The sequence below is a fragment of the Cygnus olor genome, chromosome 20, assembly GCF_009769625.2.
Source record: "Cygnus olor isolate bCygOlo1 chromosome 20, bCygOlo1.pri.v2, whole genome shotgun sequence".
In the NCBI taxonomy this organism is placed as follows: Eukaryota; Metazoa; Chordata; class Aves; order Anseriformes; family Anatidae; genus Cygnus; species Cygnus olor.
The window spans coordinates 11,423,678-11,443,499 of record NC_049188.1 but is presented as its reverse complement, the minus strand read 5'-3'; the positions used below and the strand labels follow the sequence as shown (position 1 = coordinate 11,443,499).

The following is a 19,822-nucleotide window of genomic DNA, read 5'->3' as shown; positions in this document are numbered from 1 at the left end:
AAAATATCTGGAAAAGTAACGCGTGAGGGCTTTGCACAGGCTTACAGTGGAGAAAGAATAATTATCTTAAACATGTTCATGCATGCTTGCTTTCCTCTAGTTCCTCTAACAGTAATAATAAGGAACAATAATAGATTGTTTTATTTTCCTGCCCTCGCCAGAGGGACCATTTATTCTACTCCAGGACAGTGGATCCTGTGCAAAAGCCTGTCATTCTTTAGAGTCCACTTAATGAACTGCCTTAGCTCAGCAGGATGCAAATTGACAGGCACATTGTGTGGCTTTCAAAAGTGCTGCTTCTGTTCTCATTAGGAAGATGAAAGTGACACTATACGAGGGCTGGAAATTAGCAGTGGCCTCCCAGCCACCAGCGTGACTATCTGGCCATTTAAAAATGATTATATTGTATTGCTTGTTGGGCCAGAAGTAAATACAGATGAGACTCCGGCACCTGCTGAGAGCAGACAGATTACACCAAAGGCCATTAGGTGAAGCTTGCTTTTTCACTTCGTTAGTGGATGTGTGCTACAGGCCTGTTTTACAATACAATGCTTAGGGACTGCAGTGAAAGCTGAGAGCCAGTAACAGAGGTGGCTGGCTGGGAGTGGCGATTCCCTGCCTCTGCTCCTGTTTTGTGGTGAGTGGAGAACACAGTGGGGATTTCTGGAGGTGCAGCTGAGGAAACAGGAATGAGGAGAGCCCGGTGCATTCCCTAGACTGCTGCTGAGAGGCACTGCCAATCCGGTCGGTCGGTAAGGGCTGTCAGACTTGGTAAACGAAAGCCCACTGCGCTGCCTGTGAGACCTGCTCTTGTTCTGTGCTTTGTTAGAAGCTGGTGTTGCAGCAGAGGGAAAACTCTTTCACGAATCTTTCTTCGGAAAATATCTAATTGTTTTCACTCCCAAATCAGGGTTCAGAGACATCCGTTTGAAAGGATAGCAACTCCTTCCAAGTGTACAGCTGGACAGCTCCACAAGCAGAACACGCCATGGACTGTGTCCGGGCAGAAGACGCTTACACCTCTAGACTGGGCTACGAAGAGCACATCCCCGGACAGGTAGCACTCTCGCTTTGGGTGGGAACCCTGGCAATAGGTTGCCACCCGTTGCGCTGGGAACCAGCTGACTTTACTGACAAGTAGACCTTTGGTATTTGTGGAGGGGTTTTGCTCATCGAGGAACGCTTGCATTAGTCCTTGTTTTCTACAGCCTTTTTAACCACAGAGGGCTGAGCTGCTGAGGCTGCAGCTTCCCTGAGTACCTAAGGGTCTGAGAGGAGCAATTTCTGCTCAAGTATTTATAACTCCTATGTCCGTACTCTGACTAGCTCTGCTGCACCGCACAGACAGCACAGTGTTCCTTCTTGCTGGCTAGGCCTGGAACATCTCAACAAACTATTCTAAGGGTTTCAGTCACAGCCTCATAACCTAAAATGTTCCAGGCCATGCGTGGAAGGGCTGCCTGCAGAGTGACAACGTCACAGTGTGCTGGTTAACCAGATCTGCACTGAGTTACTCCGGAGCTAGCAATCTGGCATTTCAGATTAACTGCATTGTGTAAGCTGGACTAATTCAACAGCCATTTGGGATAGATCTGCTGTAAAGTCAGCTCGTAAGGAGTGATCCTGCTGCTGACTCACTTCCTCTGGATGTCATGACAGCCTTGAGTTCTTCCCTTCTCTCACAAAATGCCTTGTAAATCAGAAACGCTGGGTTGCCAGCCCCTGCCTACACAGTGTAGTGCTTCCCATAAGTTTTTGACTCTTTCAGACCAGAGACTGGAATGAGGAGCTGCAGACCACACGAGAGCTACCACGCAAGAACCTGCCTGAGAGGCTGCTGAGAGAACGAGCCATTTTCAAGGTAACTTTGGGATCAGCAGGCAGCTACTTACACACACGCTTCTCTGCAGCCCGTGTCACATCTAGACATTTCACCTGGGACTGCCTTTTAGAAACTGCAAGCTGAGGGTCCCTGTTTGTGAGCTAAGGGGTCTTGTTTTCTCTCGCATATCACAGAATCATCTAGGTTGGAAAAGACCTCTAAGGTCAAGTCCAGCCATCAACCTGACCTACCAAGTCCCATCACTAAACCACATATCTTAGCGCCACATCCACACATCTCTTAAATAACTCCAGGGATGGGCACTCCACCACTTCCCTGGGGAGCCTGTTCCAGTGCTTGACCAATGTCTGCCTTCTGCTCCCGGCCTTGCAGGGAAGAATTGTGCTCCTTGACCTTGTGTCTCCCAGTCCTCTGCTGTTCTGTTTGATCAGCCTTCTTTCAAGTGGGTGGGAGGGGTGGATGCGCTTTAACCTAAACCTCCTCTGCAGAGAGCTAATGAGTCTGAGCCATGGTGATCCCTAATGCTTTGGCTCCTGGAGCTTGTATTCAAGCCACTGGCCAGGCTCACAAAAGCAAAAGCCAGCTGACCTGCCTGCCTGCTGGAGGCCATCAGGAGGTGAGGAGTGAAGGAGAAATTTGCAGAGAGTTTTGAGAATGAGGTGCTGGGAGGGGGGTGATCCCTTCTTTACCTAGTTTTCTCTCCAACTGTCTCCAGGTTCACAGCGACTTCACCGCAGCAGCAACAAGAGGTGCCATGGCTGTCATTGATGGCAATGTCATGGCCATCAACCCCAGTGAAGAGACCAAGATGCAGATGTTCATCTGGAACAACATTTTCTTCAGTCTGGGCTTTGACGTCCGTGACCACTACAAGGACTTTGGCGGGGATGTTGCTGCTTACGTGGCACCTACCAACGATCTCAATGGTGTGCGGACCTATAATGCTGTGGATGTAGAAGGGCTGTACACGCTGGGGACTGTAGTGGTGGATTACAGAGGTTACAGGGTGACAGCTCAGTCTATTATTCCTGGGATCTTGGAACGGGAGCAGGAACAGAGTGTCATCTATGGGTCAATAGACTTTGGCAAGACGGTTGTCTCGCATCCCAAGTATCTGGAGCTGCTGGAGAAGACCAGCAGGCCGCTTAAGATCCAGAAGCACAAAGTCCTGAATGACAAGAATGAGGAGGTGGAGCTGTGCTCCTCAGTGGAGTGCAAAGGCATTATTGGCAATGATGGGCGTCACTACATCCTGGACCTGCTCCGCACTTTCCCTCCAGATCTAAACTTCCTGCCTGTTGAAGGGGAGGAGATGCCAGAGGAATGTAAGAAAATGGGGTTTCCCAAGCAGCACAGACACAAGCTTTGCTGTCTCCGGCAAGAGCTTGTTGATGCCTTTGTAGAGCACAGGTGAGCTGAGCTCCCCCCTTCCTCCACTCACAACTGGTAATGGCCAAGTCAGGACCATGCTGTGTCACCTCACAGCTCCCGGGGTGGGCAGCTGGCTTCCCCACCGTTTGGCTCTGCAGATGCAATGATAGCTTATTTAGTGAGAGATGAAAATAGAAATTCTAACAGGGTTACAGGGAGCCGGGGGGAGAGGTGCCTTCCGCAGTCTCCAGGTCTCTCTTTGTTGTTTCCTGTCCTTTCCCTGCAGATATCATGTTCACCTGCCATCTAGGGAATGGGAAGGATTTATGCTTATCTTTAAGGCTCTCCAGGCATCCTGAATGCTACTTTTTCCCCCCCCTCCCAGACACTGGAAAAAAAAACCTTCCTGTGGGAACTGCTGTAGGCGCTTCTGTGGTGGGGTGTGTTGGTGCTGGGCTGGCTCAGTGCAGGCGAGGAAGCGGGAGCTCCAGGAGCAGGCAGGCAGAGTCATGTGGGGCTGGTGGTGTTAACGCTCCTGCTTCCGTGTGAAGGGCTGCAGGGCACTCTGCTTCCACCACTGGTCAGAGTCTGCTCTGCTTGCAGAGAGGAGCCCTCAGTCGCTGGCAGCGGGGCCCTGCCCGCTGAGCAACCAGTTCTGCAGCCAGCGCCCTGCCCAGTCCTGCTGCGTGCCTGCAGGCGCCTTGGCTGCTCCCTGGGAGAGCTTCCAGACCAGCAGCGTGCAGGACTGTGGCCGTAGGGTGCTGCTGCTGCTCCATGGCTAGCAGAGGTTGGGCCTCCCCCTGCTCAGGTCTCCTGGCAGAATTACTGCCAGATGAACACAACTAGAGACGAACGAAAACCAGCAGCAAGAATCTTCCTGAGCTGTCTGCTGGTGCTGCATGTGGAAAGCTACTTGTAACCACTGCAAGGAGCTGAGTTTCCCATTGTGATGCGTAACAAAAACCCACCTTTTTTGTCTCTTCTGATATGCTAATGACAAATATTAGAATAATGTAAACTCCTTCAATTCCAGAAAGCGCATTGGTAGGGGGGCGTACATTATGCCTTTGCACTGGGAAACTGGATGGTCCATTACCTTAGCTCTGAGGTTTTTTTCTTGTAGAGGAGTGACAATCCTAGTGGATTCTCCTGCTGTGCTGAATTTCTCTCTTCCTTCACTGTAGGTATCTCTTATTCATGAAGCTGGCTGCACTGCAGCTGATGCAGCAGAAAGCCAACAAGCAGGAGAGCTCAGGTGCATTGGAAAATGGTGCCTCTCCAGAGAATGGTACAGCAGAAAGTGAGAAGTCTGAGTCAGATGATGGTAAAATAGACGACAACGTGACTGGACTTGATCAGGTTAAAGAGCTTGCTGAGACCATTGCATCTGATGATGGAACAGGTATTTAATCCTCTACACCAGAAGCAGCCCAGGCCTGCTGCCGTACTGGTGGGCTGTGTCTCTGGTCGGAGCGCTGCCAAACTGGGGGTGCTCAGGGTGATTATTCATTGTTAAACAGGACAAGTACTGGCTTCTGTTGTCAATGATGTTTTAGCTCTTTTGATAGAGCTGTTCGCGCACTAATACATTAATCACCCTGGCTGCCTGGGGGCAGGTTGGGTAGGTGGACTGTGTCTCTCTGAAATGGGGCAAGCCCATCGGCTCTGACGCAGGAAGAAGCCTGGCCAGCAAGCTGGTCTGCATGGTCAGCAGCCAGGGCTGAGCTCTAAGAGCCTTAGTGCAGGCAGAGAGGAACGGGCTGTGTCATAGCAGGAAAGTGTGCAATGCTCAAACACCTTCAGAAATCTCAGACTTGAATTTCTGAGTATCTATGGTTGGGGAGAGGGTCTGTTTTCTAGGTCATCTTAGGTGCTTTTGCTCGGATTTTGCACTACTTCAACTGTTCTTTCCGCATATCTTATGTTTGTCTGTTTTTATAATGGATTCCTGCAGAATGTGCCATCATTACTGCTTTTAGTAACAAAACTTTTCTCTTTAATAGCTAGGCTTGTCATTTTCTGAAATCCACATTCACTTCTATTCTATTTTTCTTCCTGCTCCAGTGGATCCGAAAAGCAGAGAAGTGATTCGAAATGCTTGCAAGGCTGTAGGCTCCATTAGTGACACATCATTTGACATTCGGTTTAACCCAGATATTTTCTCACCAGGTATGTGCACAGAGTTTGTTCTGGTCTTTCTTCAGAGGATTGCTATGTGCAGCCTGCTACAGACAAAAGTATGTTCTAAAACCACTGGCTTTTGGCTAGTTGGCATAATGTAGGGTTCTCCATGCAGCACAAAGATACAGAGAAGAATAAAATTAAATTGATAGTAATGCTCTAACTATGAAAGGCAGGCAGTAAGCTGTCTCCCACTGCTGCACTTGGGGGAGTCTGCAGAGTGTTGCCAAGAATCTTGTGATTCTCCATCATTCCAGCTGCTAGACCACATGAAAGAGGCTTGGGGGAGGGCAGTAAATTTGATCCTAATGTAGTAGTTGACACAAAAAAGAACAGTTGCAGTTGAATCAGTGACGTTGCATCCACAGTGAAGGGCAGGGGCTGTTTTAGCAACATGTGGTCAGTGGGTCACAGTACCCTTTCAAATGCATACATGGGTTGCAGGCGTCGGATGCATTTTTCAGTGCCTGGAATCAGCGTGCTTCATTTGGAAATACAGTAAAACTGTGTGTTTATGGGGGTGAATGCAGAGGCTGTGTGCATGTAAATTGCAGGGGAATGGTCATGTGGTTGAATTCATCTTGGAATAAATGTGTCAAAAGGAGCATGCGTTTTGAAATGCAGAAACATCTTTTGAGGCTGGTAAAGATCAGTGTTTTGGCACTGACTGTGCAGCTAGCACTTAAAACTTTGTTTTAATCTCGGAGTGCCAAAGCAAAAGCCTCTGAACTTCTAGTACCCTCAGTATATGCTGGCCCATCTTCTGAGATGCGCCACCCTGGTCTAGCCAGTTCTCTTTTTGCACTGGAATTGTACGCAGTACTTGTTAGTAGGTAGAATGGACCAGATAAAGAGCAGGATTGGGGCCTTTAAAAGCTGCATTAGAAAAGAACAATTGGGCACAGAGCAGCACAGCCAGGAGCCAGGCGGAGCAGGTAATGCTCTTCCTATCAAAACACGTCACCAAGTAGATGAGTTCTGAAGAAGCATTTCTGCTTCCAGCGATGCAGAATGTCTTTAGCTTGTTACCTGTTCTTACTGTACGTCTTCTGTACGTGAGTTAGTTTTCCTTTGAGTTAATGTTCTGTGTTTTCCTCTTCTACCCTCCTAGGTGTTCGTTTTCCTGAGTCTAGCAAAGAGGAGGTGCAGGATCAGAAGCAGCTACTGAAGGACGCTGCTGCATTCTTGCTCTCATGCCAGATCCCAGGCTTGGTAAGGAACTGAGGGCCAGCAGTAATGTCCTCTCTGAAAGCTTACCTCAAGTCTGGCCACTGGCCTCAAGTCTGGCCAGATGATGGTACATCAGCTTCACCTCCCGAGCAAATGCTGCGCTCTCCTGCTGGCAGCCAAGTTACGGTAGCGGGGGTGAAGTATGGTGAACAGCGCCAGTATCGCTAGTACAAACACGAGGGGTTTTCCATTTCCTGTCTTGCATCACAGCACAGTTTTCCCACTTCACTCCAACAAAGAATTTTTGGCATTAGTGATTAACATTATTGCTGAGAGTTTGTGACAGTAAAGACCACAAAAGTCATCCTCCCTAGCCCTGGGCATCGTACACAGCTTAGTGTATTATCTGACCTCGATCATGACTCAGTGGGTGACGAATGATTTGGAGTGAACTGGGAAACTGTTCTTGCTCATATCTATTCTAAAAACTTCTCGAAGTCTGGAGCATTTTGAGTGCTAACCCGTGTGCCTGGCTAGATAAGAAGGGAACAGCTGGTGTTTCTTAAGACGCTCTCTAAAGTGACTGCTAATGTGTATATTACAGCTGGCATTGGAAGTAGGAGGGTGGAATTGCATATCTTCACTCCAAGAGGCCCAGGAGTTGTTGGTGTTACCTAGGAGGGGCTTTTCTTTGCTGGAAAACTTCTGGACTGTACCTCCCTGCAAATCCACTAGTGCTGCGGTCAGCATAAGCTTTGAAGGCCAGCTATTCAATCTTTAAGTAAAAAGGGAGGGGGAATGAATCAGAAAAGGACCTGATGAGTGTTGTTTTACAAGGTTCTTGATACACTAGCTTGTAAATGCAGAATGCTTCACTGGCATGTATGTGAGGGCAGGCTACAGGCCAGCTGCTGTAAGTAGGCAGTCCTCCTTGCTCAGTGTATCAGAAAGTAACTGGTGTTACTCCATGACGTGAATTAAATGACTCTTATCAGCACTGCAACACAACTTAGCAAGTGCCATTTCCCTTTATCAGCAAAGTGTGTACGACTCCATGTAGCCTTTTAACTGGAAATGGTTTTAGTTAGCGACTGTATGGCCCTTAAAGAAGGGATAGCCTGTTAGTTCCACAAACCTCAGTTAAATAGCCCATGCCAAAGGGAAAGAGGTCCTCATTGCCTGAGACACGAGTCCTCTGCATCCTTGCTCTGCTCCACTTGTGTGTGGCCTCGGGCACACTGCTGGAATGTGTGTGCTGAAGGCTGCCCCTGCCTCCACTGGTCTCCTCGTGCTGCTTGAGATGCTGGGAGGATGCTGTTAGTCCTCCGGGCCCTGCCGGGCTGTCACCTCTACTGGGTCTGCACAGGGAGCTGGGTGGTGTCTGAGCTGTTTTATTACAGCAGGTGATCTCTCTGCACCTCAGTTTCCCAGTGTTTATTGGGAGTGTATAGTGCTCATTCAGCACTGAGATGCGAGTAAAGGCGCTAAAAGCGGCAAGGAGCTTGTGCAGACTGCTTTGGGCTGCCTGCTGCGAGCCTTCCCCTCGCTTGTGCTCTACGGCTGTCTCTTGTTTTAAACTTAAATACCGTCTTTGGAAATTGCCTTCCCTGTTAGTGAGCACATTTTCCCCTCCCCAGTCCAATCTTTCCTTTTTTTTTTTTTAACGGAAGTTCTTCCCTTCATGTTTGTTTCTGTAACCAGAGCTTGCATATACCCTGCAGGTCAAAGACTGCCTGGACCACACGGTACTCCCGATGGACGGGGCTACCTTAGCAGAGGCCATGCACCAGAGGGGCATCAACATGCGATATCTAGGCAAAGTGATCAACTTCATCACGAAGACCCCTGGCCGTGCTCAGCTGGATCACATTTTTGTAAGCATCAGGCTTAACTTCGGGCTGTCATTTCCAACTGCCTTTGGCATAATTCGCCCTGTGTAGATGCCAACTTGGCTAATAGTTTTCTCTGTGAAAAATAAACAGCTTCAGTAAGAGGAGGAGGAAGAAGTACCTGTCAGTGGTGGATGGGGAGTTGTACTCCCAGTTCCTTAGTTGCTTTCATAACGTTAGGGTGTATGAGTGTACTTTTGGGATAGAAAAATGCTTCAGGGATTCCCAAGTGTAATAGCAGGTAGCACACAGTTGGATTTTTAAGCCATGCATTTTTTTAAGCCTCTAATATCTGACGAGGCTTTGGATTAAGGTGGAATGTGGTGTTGAGATGTGACTGCCTGGCAGCTCTGCAGTGTGGGGTGGCTGGTGGGCATCTTGCCCACGGGCGAGCAGAGGGCTCTTCTCCAGCCCTGGGAGCGTTGTCGAATACAGAGCAGTTCTGTGCCGTAGTGTCAGAACTGAAGAACGTGCCTTCTGCAAATCTTGGTAAAAGCCCACTTCAAAGCAAAAGTGTGTTTTTCATTGTTACTGTTGACTGACTCTTAGTCTCTTTCTTGTATTCCTTGGGGTAGAAAATTGGCATCAGTGAATTGATCACCCGATCGGCTAAACACATCTTCAAGACGTACCTCCAGGTATGACCTGCAGTCTAACCTCTTGCCTTGTGTGTTCCCTCTAATGATTTTTTTTTACAAAGGGAGAGCTGTTTGAGTTTCTTTCATTAGAGAGTTCATGGGTGTCTCCTAGCAACAGGAAGTACAACCTTATTAGAGCTAAAATAGGCATAGGCCTGCGTGCAAGGGAAAACAAGTTCCCACTTGAAGATAGTTTTCCCAGAGAATAATCATTCATGCTGTTCTTCCCCAGATTTTCACTCATTATGTTGAAGGCTTTTAAATGTGAAATCACAGCTTGTCTTCCTTGTAATGCCTTTTCTGTTGCTTTTGCCCTTCTAAGAAGCTTTTCTTAATTAAATGTGCAGTAATACATCTTTATACCTGTACATATATAGCATAGCAATGCACCTGGTTTTATTCCAGTGACAAATCTTTACACTCTCTAGTTTTTCTGCCCAAGTAGCAGCCCAAAGTAGAACTGTATATTGTGCGTGTGTATCTTTTATATCTACATAATTCTGTCTGTGCTAGTTCCCCTTGCAAATATTTGCCTCTTCCTTGCTTCTCTTCTCTACCTCACCTGGAAGATTTCCCTTTTTCTGGCAGGACTGGATTTGTGCAAGGCTCAGGGTCAGAGTAGTGCCTCTGTGATGACAGGTGTATTCCATGACTGATTTCAGTGTCTCGCTGCAGGGTGTGGAGCTGTCGGGTTTATCAGCAGCCATCAGCCACTTCCTCAATTGCTTTCTAAGCTCCTTTCCAAATCCCATTGCCCATCTTCCAGCTGATGAGCTGGTCTCCAAGAAAAAGAATAAGAAAAGGAAAAATAGGAACCTTGGAAATGCTGATAACACTGCTTGGGCCAGCATGACCCCTCAGGAGCTTTGGAAGAATATTTGTTCAGAAGCAAAGAACTACTTTGATTTTAGTCTTGAATGGTAAGCAAAGCAAACTGCCCTGACTTGCGCCTGAACCCTCACCAAACGTCGGTAGCTCTTACTGCTCTCTAATAAGACCTGCCTTTTTGATTTGTTTTCTGTTTGGATATAATTTTGTACTCTTGAGGAAATACTGTGGCCTTAAAATGGAAATAAATCAGCCAAAGAGCAGCAGGGGGAAGCGTAGCTGAAATCTGAAGTGAGATGAAGCAATGAGGCAAAGGCAGCTAGGAAAACCAGGGGAGAAGGGGAAAGCTCTCCTTAGCGGTGCAGAGGGGGGGCACAAAGCAAGAAGGTAAAAGAGTGTAGGCAAAATAAATTTGTGTATATGGAAGATGATTTAAGCTGAAAGCAGCTTATATTCCTAAGAAACAAGGACAGCCTCTCCTGGACTTGAAATGGAGAAGGCCAGTAAGGCTGCTGGCAGGTGCAAACAGCAAATGTTCAACTGAAGTTGCAAGCAAACGGGGCCCTACGAGGGAAATCATGACTAGCTGGCTAAGTCGGTGATCGCCCCTTTCGTGTCAGGGACAGCTTAGTGTTTACCGGGAGCTGAAGATGTACAGACCTGCACCCAGACCCTGCAGTGAGCTGTGGAGAGAAGACAGAGGGTTTCAGTCAGAAGTAGTGACGTGCAGCTCTGTAAGCTGTAATAGACCACTGGCATCCAATATAATGTTACTGCTCTCAGTTAGCAGCTAGGAGCCAAGGGAGCTATGTTTGGTACACTGCCACGTGGGGAAGGTCTTGAGGAGCAAATTCCCTGGGAGCTCAAGCCTGTGTGTGCTTCTTGCAGTGAGAATGCTGACCAAGCAGCTGAGGTGTATAATCTACAGAAAATCACCCTCCTTCGTGAAATCTCCCTCAAAACTGGAGTCCAAGTAAGATTTTCTCCCCTCCCATCGTGTTCTGTTCTGAGAAGCATGAAGTGCAGACAGCTTTGCAGGGACAGCCCTTCAGGCAGACAGTGCAAGCCCCTAAAGGTCTTTGTGGCATTAATGCTGGAATACAGGGGCCAGTCCTGCGAAAAGAGACTTAAAATCCAGTCGCCTTTTAGGGTGAACTGGTTGTGCATCTCCCTTGGAAGATTAGCTGGTCTGAATGTGATTCCTGGAGCGAACTCTAACAAACCAAACCGTCACACCTTGCTCTCCCCATCCAAAGAGCAGAGCAGGGCTTCAGGGTTGTCCTTGCTTGAGGAGCAGGGTGTTTCCCTCCCTGCAGCCATGCCTTCTCCCTCCTCTGAGGGGTGTGTAAGGGGGTGCACGTAAGTTAGGCTGGATGGGCTTCCCCTGGTACTGGCATGACCGTGGCTTTGCAGTGTGGAACTCTTACCACAAGTATGTGGTGGTGCACACCTACGTTACCTTTCAAAGCACTGTCCCCAGGTAGTGATACAGGAGATGTTTTGACTGAATCCATATGCAGAATTTGAGACTCGTTCTCCTGTCTTCTTGCTAAGTACCCATGAAGTGGTGACTGTGACCTCACCCCGTCTTTTTTTTGTTCCTCCAGATACTGCTGAAAGAATACAACTTTGACAACAGGCACAAGCCCACCTTCACAGAGGAGGACATTCTCAACATCTTCCCTGTAGTGAAGCACGTAAACCCCAAAGCCTCAGATGCTTTCCACTTCTTCCAGAGCGGGCAAGCAAAGGTTCAGCAAGGTACAGACCCAGCATGCCTTTGCCTCTTGAGGCTACTGCTGATAAAAGGAAGAGTGGGGTATGTGTGGCATGGCCTGCTGTCCTCCACCAGTATGTCCCCCACCTACCCTGTTTCAGCTGAGAGTCACGGTCTCCAAGAACATCTGAAGCACTCTGCTGCTATGAGGTTACCAGCTGTGAGCAAGGATGGATGTAGGACAGCAATTTTTCTCCTAGGTCTCAGCCCTTACACAGGGCAGTGACCTATAGCTCCATAGCCCACTACTGTTGTTGCCGGCCACATGTATCTCGCTCCACGTGCGTGGCTTCTCCAGTAGTATTAGGGGTTATTTAATATGTATGCATAGAGGAATATGTATTTTTTCAGGTTTCTTGAAGGAGGGCTGTGAGCTCATCAATGAAGCCTTAAACTTGTTCAACAATGTGTATGGTGCTATGCATGTAGAAATCTGTGCCTGCCTGAGGCTGCTAGCTCGTCTCAATTATATCATGGGAGATTATTCAGAGGTAAGCAAAGGTCTCAGTCAGGGTCTGTTTGTCTTCCTGTTCCTTCCCCGTGCTTGCTTGCTCAAGTGCACGACATCTGCGTGACTTGCTTTTGGATCTTCTCTTCTGTTTAGGCCTTAAGTAATCAGCAGAAAGCGGTGCTAATGAGTGAGAGGGTCCTGGGTATCGAACATCCCAACACAATTCAAGAATACGTAAGTACACAGGATACTGGGGGAGAAGCAGCACCCTGGGTATGCGCTTATTCTGAGAGCCTTAATTGATGTCTGAATCTAAAAAACAGTTGCAGTTTCTTCTGTGCTGTTCTTAGCAGAATCCTCCACTTTCATGATTTTGATTTTGTAAAGCGTATATGAAATTGTTTGCATTATAAGCATCCCATATGATCAGTGTTTGTCCTACTCAGTTTAGACTTCTGGGATTGTGTCTGTTGAATGCTTATATATATCTTCATTAATTCTGCTGGCTTTTACCCTGGGCCTATGTTAAAAGAAAAAAAAAAAAGGCAAGAACCCTCCCAAAGAGCACAATCAGAATATCATGTAAATATAGGTCAACTTTGAAATATTTTTTGAGGTGCATAAGAGATGCTGCAATTAAACTGTTCGGCTGTTTTTCAGTGCTGTATCTTATGTGGATCCTTTAGTGTAGCTGTAAGTCAACCAGTAGACTTGCAACCTTTCTGGGTAGTTGAAATCTTTTTAACTATAAAGGAAAATACTTATATTTGTGTGCAACTGAGGAAAGGAGTAGAAAGGAGAGATCAATCTGTTTTACAAAGTGATAAAAGAACGTTAATGCTGTATTATTTTTGTTGTAGATGCACCTTGCTTTGTACTGCTTTGCAAACAGCCAACTCTCTACAGCATTAAACTTACTGTACCGTGCACGCTACCTCATGCTATTGGTATTTGGGGAGGATCACCCAGAAATGGCACTCTTAGATGTAAGTAATCTTCTAGAGTCAATGTCTTTGAGTCTAATCCTTAAGAAACCTCTTGAACTTCAAAACACACAGGCTATTTGAATTGTGCATTTAGGCACTTCTTCATCCCTGGGTTACAAGCCATTAGTACCATTAGAAGAAAGGAAAAAAAAAAGTTTGACTGTTTAGCTGGGGAGGTGGGAGGTCAGCCTTCTGTTGCTGGAGCTCTTTACTGGGACACTGGAGACGTAGACTTGAGCACCTGTAATGCTTGGCCTATTTTAGCCTGTTCCTTGTTTCCCTTACATAAAATGGAGAGGGTTCGCAGAACCTCAGAATGGCTGAGATCAGAAAGGACTGCTGGGTCCATCTGGTCCAACCCCCCTGCACGAGCAGGGTGCCCAGGACCATGTCCAGGCAGCTCTTGAATATTTCCAAGGATGGGAAGGCTCCTTATATTTCTTCTGTCTGGCTTGTTTGGACTGAGTCCCCAAGGGAGAGAGTGGTCTCCAGTCATACATTATGTACTGGAGATATCCACTGGGGACTTCTGTCTGCTCGAGCCTTTTCAAGCAGCAAATACCTGTGCAGTCCTGGTATTCATGAAGCAGTAAGTGCATGTTTTGATTGGGCCTTAACGAATGCCTACTTGACTACTTGTGCGTGGTGGATCTGTGCAGAACAACATCGGCTTGGTGCTCCACGGGGTTATGGAGTATGACCTGTCCCTCCGGTTCCTGGAGAACGCGCTGGCCATCAGCTCCAAGTATCATGGCTCCAAGTCTTTGAAAGTTGCACTAAGGTGAGGCAGGTGGAGTGCTGGGCTGGGTCACCGTGCTGTTAAAGAGCGATTACAGTCACTGTACACTCACATGGGAGGGCTCTGGTCTGTCTCTGTCCAGCCATATGCTGTTAAATTAGAGTCAGTCTAGTTCCAGCTGTTATACTCCTTGGGACTGGTGGGCTGCATGCAGTCAAGATAATGCTGCAACATCCAAGTCGATCTAGATGGACAGAGATCCCTTATTCTTGAAGTTAATTGTGGGATCTGCTTAATGCTGGTTGCCCCAAAAATATGTCAGGATGACCCTGGTACTCACAGGCTAGAGTGAGAAAAAAGCACGTGGCAACTGAAGGTTAGAGAGCAAGGCTAATGTAATTATACTGGGAGACTGGGATGCAATGTAAACACGTGTAGTTAATTGTTTCAGCCCTCAGGGAGCTACCTTTGAGGAAACATTTCATTTGCTTTTGTCCTTCACCATTAAACCCTTGCATTTGAGTAAAATACTGAGCGGCATTTTGTTTCCAAGGGAGCTACGAGTGGTTGGCACCTTTAGGATCTATTCTAGATGCCCACCGCTCTTCAGTGCTGCATGCTCTGTCCTTGAATGCAGAACTGGCTCACAAACAACCAAGCAGTGGCCCACTCCTAATTACTACCACATTGCAACCCATCTGTTCTTCATCAGGGTGAAAATAAATCTTATTAAGCACCCACAAGAATCTGATTTGTTTTCTAGCAGTTGATGGATATTATTCTGGAGAAAGACTCTTTCCTTCCCTCGGTAGCACTGGGATGCTTGATGAGATCCATCACTTCCCACAGAGTAAAACTGCCAAAAATAGAAGTCTTTTTTTCATTCCAGAAGCATTAAGGAAGCGAAGTCCAAGCCAAGTCAACTCTCCAGACTGGAGAGAAACCAGGTGACTTGGATCCCAGCTTCGCCACTGTTTGCTGGTTGTTTCAGTGCTGGAAGACTTCTTGATTTTTTTGTCTGAACTAATCAAGTTATTAACACATTTGCTTTCCAAGAAACAAAAAGCCCTTTTTGAAAGGGAAAGGGCTTATAGCTGCTTCCTCCTTCTCCAGTTAACGAGATATTCTTGCAGATGTCTTGCCTTTATTCAATGCACTGCTGCAACCTTCAGCTTTCTTGGATGCAGCAGGAAAAAAAATCCCAAGTTCAGTCCCGTCTTCTGTAGGTCAATTCGCAGCATTTCAATAACAATCAAGCCTACATCAGCGTAGTGTGCCAAACCCCAGCTGGGGGGGTGGGGAAAAGTAGCTACCAAGGTGCAGTATGCAGCAATGTCAAAGGCAATGAATACAGGACTGTTAAGACTTCTAGCCTACATTTTGCTTTGCTAAAGCCATGCTCTCTGTAGCACAGAAATGTTTCTTCATTACGTCACCTCTAAACCCTTTTATTTCCCTCAGCCACCACTTGGTAGCCCGAGTGTATGAGAGCAAAGCAGAATTCCGGTCAGCGCTGCAGCACGAGAAGGAAGGCTACACGATCTACAAAAACCAGGTAACAAGTGTGCATGCTGCTAACTTCTTGTGTTGCTTTCCTGCCCCAAACAAGTACTACCGCTGCAAAGGGATGCTGCAACTTAAACTCAGGGAGGCCTTTCTTGTAAACAGCTCTGAGCAGATGCCAGGGAGCTGCTGTCTTTCTAAGGATGGGACAGAATTGTTGCCCTGTGCTGTAGTTGATTGCTGTTTTATTCTGAAAGTCTTTGAATGGACTTTCCTGCTAATCTGTTCTTGCTGTGCCCCTGCCATTGGGCAGAAACTTCTGTTAGTGCCCTAGCCCCATGTTCTGGTAGGGCATGGAAAGAGCTGGTCTGTTCTTTCTGCTATGTGCATCACATGTCTTTCAAATGCCAGATCCAAAGTAGTTTGGTGGTTGAGCTGTTCTGTGGGTAGTACCCTCTTGCTTGGAGCCCTTGCTGATGCACAGTGAAACTTCTGCATCAGCCTGGGGTCTGTCTGAACACGTCTGCAGTTGCACACTGTGATTCTGTGCCATCTCACTGGCTGAAAGCAGTCTGGTGGAGGGAATGCCTCTCACTCTGCAAACATGCTTCTACTTGATAGAAAGTTGTACTTTTGACAATAAGGTTCCTGCAGGAATGATTTCTGTTTGGTTTTTAATGCCAATGTAGGTCGAATACAATTCTGATGGTTTTCTATAAGGATGTTGAGCTGGCAAAGACTAGGAGTGCACCCTGATTTATAACGCAACTTTTTTTTTCCTTTCCTGGTTAGCTTGGAGAACACCATGAAAAGACCAAAGAGAGCTCTGAGTACTTGAAATACCTGACTCAGCAAGCAGTCGCTCTTCAACGCACAATGAATGAGATCTACAAGAATGGCTCCAATGCGAACATCATGCCACTTAAGGTAACCTTATGCGATGAAAGCAGTTGAGAGTACTTGCCATGAATGCAGAGATTTGTATTCAGCTGCTACTGAAGGCCATGTGAGCATAAGCATGCAGCCTTCTGCCTGTGCAGGAAGCAGTAACAGCTGTGCCAGTTGCAGACACAGACAGGAGGTCCCTGAGAAAGGCAGAGGCTCAGATAGAAACAGGAAAGTGTTACTGCTGTGGACTGAGCACCTGCCTCCTCTGCTTCTGCATACAGCTCTTCTGGGCTTGGGCTCTTTCTCTCGAGCTTAAGCAGGGAAGCCAAGCTGGCTGCTGTGCAGGGTGCTCAAACTGGGAAGCCCACATTGGGCAGCCTGTGCTATGGGAGACTGGGACACCTACGCACAAACCTGCCCCTGCTGCTGACTCACTGGCTGTAGGCACATTACTCAATACAAAAGCACCTCAGTTTCCTCATCCTTTAAAAAAAAAAAAAAAAAGGCACCTTTCACCAAGTGCTTTGTTCTCCATCCAAGGACTTTGTGGTTTGGGAAGGCTGGACAGCAGAGCGTGGGGTGCCTGCTTTGCCCTGCCTTCCACACAGCAGGAACCAACTGCTGTTATCTGCATGTGCACCTGGCAAGTCACACCAGCCTGTCTGTGGCATATCTAGGCAAGTGTGCAGCCACCTGTGTGCTGGGTGTTCTCCCTGCTATGCCGTGCACAAGTGGCTGCCAGAGGACTGCTAGCCAGCAGGCTGAGGAAGGGACTTCCAGCTGCACAGGCAGCTCCCAGTAGAAAGGGCAGAGAAGGACAGCTCTCTGTGGGAGTGTTGGGGTTTCCTTGTCACTGCAAAGAACTGGATACAGAACTGAGGAGCTTGTGGCGGAGCAATCTGAGTGTAAGGACCTTGAATCAGGTAAATGGTCAAGTCTAAGTGTTGCGCTAGGAGGCTCGAACCCATTGAAGAGTAATGAAGAGTTTACCCGTGTTTATAACACTTGGAGGGGGTGGAGGGGAAAGCAGGCAAGTTGAGGTTTGATGTCACAGCTGATACAGCAGGACAGTCCCAGAAGCAGCAGTATTACTGAGAGTCCATCTATCCTGGAAATTCATTTGCAGCCTCATCCAGAATACTTCACTGTAGTTGTGTCCCAGGACTATTTGTGGTAGTGCACAGGGGCCTAGGGACTCTGTGTAACCATATAAGAAAGCGCTGTACTGGCCTCTGTCCCAAAAACAAGGTAAGGGAATTATTCCTTGCCTATAACAAGAACAATATATGTGCAGATAAGTGAAAGGCAATGTTATGAAACTGAGGTATCTGAGACTAGTGTCAGCCTTATTGACCACCTGCCTTAACTGTGAGCATAGCATGTTCCTGTTAACATGCCAGGGGAAATAAAATCCCTAATCCTGTTTGCTGTAATAGAGCAAGGGATTTTGAACTTGTATAAACATTCTGTTTAACTGAACTCTGTGCTCATAGTGAAAGTTTCCTACAGTGACGAAGATCTATAGATGCCTCTTTAACATGGGGCTGTAAAGAGGTGCAAAAATATGAGCTGTAAAGTCACTGCTGCTAGACCTAGCTTTTTCTCAACTGTTGGTAAATAGTGCCCCTTTTATAGTTGGAGGGGGAAGGAGGGTTATTGCCTGATCTGTATTTGCTCAGTTGTTCAGTCTGGATTTTGACTTTTAAACTTGTGCTGTAGTTCACAGCTCCCAGTATGGCCAGCATCCTGGAGCAGCTCAACATTATCAATGGAATTCTCTTCATTCCGCTAAGGTAGAGTGATAACTATGTACATTGTACCTTTGTGTCCTAACTCATGGCTGTAGAAGTCAAGCAGTGTCTCGTGCTTTGTTCCTGAGATAGCATGAGCCCCATGTTTCCCTTTACATGGAGTCACTCTGACCCGAAATGTGGAGTTTCCAGAGGTTACGTACTTTTTATCTTCTGCCAGCACTAGGCAAATTGTCACTCCTGCAGGAAAAAAACTGCTTTAGAAGGTGCCACAGTCACCTGAAGGTACTCCTGAACCCTTGTAAAGGGATTGCTTTCTGAGATCCCTCAGCAAGCTGTAACAGTGCTAGAAAAGCTCCTGGTTGGAGGAGTATTGCATGAATTGTCAGTGTCTCTTACAGGACTGTAACCATGACCTTGTAGCAGCTTTCTGCTCTCATAAAACCGCTCCATGCATCTTAAGGAAACTGGGAACCTTCCTTGAGAAGTGATGCTTATGTGGGCAAGACCACTATGGTGCAGCTTCCCCCAGGCTGCTCTGCAAGCAGCCAGGGAGCTGGTATTTCCCAGTGTCTCGTTCTCAGCCTGTCCCCCTGGTAGCAAAGGGTTTGTTTTTCTTTAGCTCTGTTTGGAAGAGCAGGAGGTAGCTGAAGTACAGTCAGTGGTCTCTACCTGTAAGAAATGAAGTGAGTAGTGCTGGCCTAACTGTAGAGAACAGCAGTGGCTACCTTTTGTCCCTGTGCTTCACTCCATTCTTTATATTTGCTAATATTTGCTACCCTTCCTGGTTTTCCCCCCTCAGCCAAAAAGACTTGGAGAACCTTAAAGCAGAGGTGCAGAGACGCCAGCAGCTCCAGGAAAGCATAAAAAGTGGTGAACATCTGGAACCAGAGGACAAAGCTGTGGAGGAGAAAGAAGCTGAGCCAAGCATGCCTTCCGCTGCGATCCCCTTAACACAGAGCTCTGCTTAATGTGTACCTCGCTTTAAAAAAAAAAAGTTAAACCACCCTTTTCTGAATCTGAACCAGGGTCTTGGACTCCCCTGGAGCAGCTCCTCCTTTTTTTTTGACAATGTTATTGCACTGGTACAATTAATACACAATGCAAAGAACTAATCTGAGAAATGTAATCTGTCTGACTGAGCTTGTATCTGCCACGTGAAGGGGGAAGGTGGCCAGGATGCAGCAGCATATGAAAGACCCATCCTAGGTGAGCACAGCCAGAGGCTGTTGTGCCTGTGTGTGTGTATGTGTGTGTGTGTGCACATATCATCAGTTATTTCTACTTTGTACATATGAATTCCAAATGAATTGTCTTGAGGTATATAACATTTCTCAGGTCATTTTTATGTTGACTAAGGACACTGCTTTGCTAAAACCAGTACAAAAACATCCCCTATCCACTGCTCAGCATTCTTGTAAGATGCGGATTCCAAGCCAAAAGATTTATTCCCCCCCCGCCTCCCCAGTCACTATTCCAATTTGTGCTAAGGAAAATTAAGCAGCCATATTTGTATTGCTCAGATAATTGAAGCCTGTAATGTGTGTAAGTAGGTGGGGAAATGTACAGCATTTTCTACATCAGGATATAGCCATTGGATTCCTTTAACCATTTTTTCTACTTTTGGTTGGCAGTTTGGCAAGTCAGTTTTTTTGTAAGTAACATTCATGTTCTAATTTTCAAGGTATAGAGAAAAATATATATAAATATATATGATACTTACAGTTCCACCTCTGCTCTGCTTGTAGCTGAGTAACTTAGGATATTGTATCCAAAGAGTGAGGGCTTGATAATTAAAGCGCACAAA

At 47.0% G+C, this 19,822-nt stretch overlaps 1 protein-coding gene across 1 annotated transcript in view; it reads left to right on the top strand.

Annotated features, from left to right (window-relative positions):
- Positions 1-19,126, top strand: part of CLUH (clustered mitochondria homolog) — a 34,115-nt gene extending 14,989 nt beyond the window's left edge. Inside the window, 20 exon segments of the mRNA XM_040533066.1 lie at positions 911-945; positions 948-1,057; positions 1,769-1,861; positions 2,559-3,253; positions 4,399-4,616; positions 5,279-5,383; positions 6,507-6,607; positions 8,287-8,439; positions 9,030-9,092; positions 9,768-10,012; positions 10,809-10,893; positions 11,528-11,681; positions 12,049-12,188; positions 12,302-12,382; positions 13,009-13,134; positions 13,794-13,915; positions 15,335-15,428; positions 16,169-16,303; positions 17,984-18,057; positions 18,818-19,126. Of these exon segments, the coding sequence (XP_040389000.1) occupies positions 911-945; positions 948-1,057; positions 1,769-1,861; positions 2,559-3,253; positions 4,399-4,616; positions 5,279-5,383; positions 6,507-6,607; positions 8,287-8,439; positions 9,030-9,092; positions 9,768-10,012; positions 10,809-10,893; positions 11,528-11,681; positions 12,049-12,188; positions 12,302-12,382; positions 13,009-13,134; positions 13,794-13,915; positions 15,335-15,428; positions 16,169-16,303; positions 17,984-18,057; positions 18,818-18,986 (2,998 nt within the window). The 3' untranslated portion in view covers positions 18,987-19,126.
- The last annotated feature ends 696 nt before the right edge of the window (positions 19,127-19,822 follow it).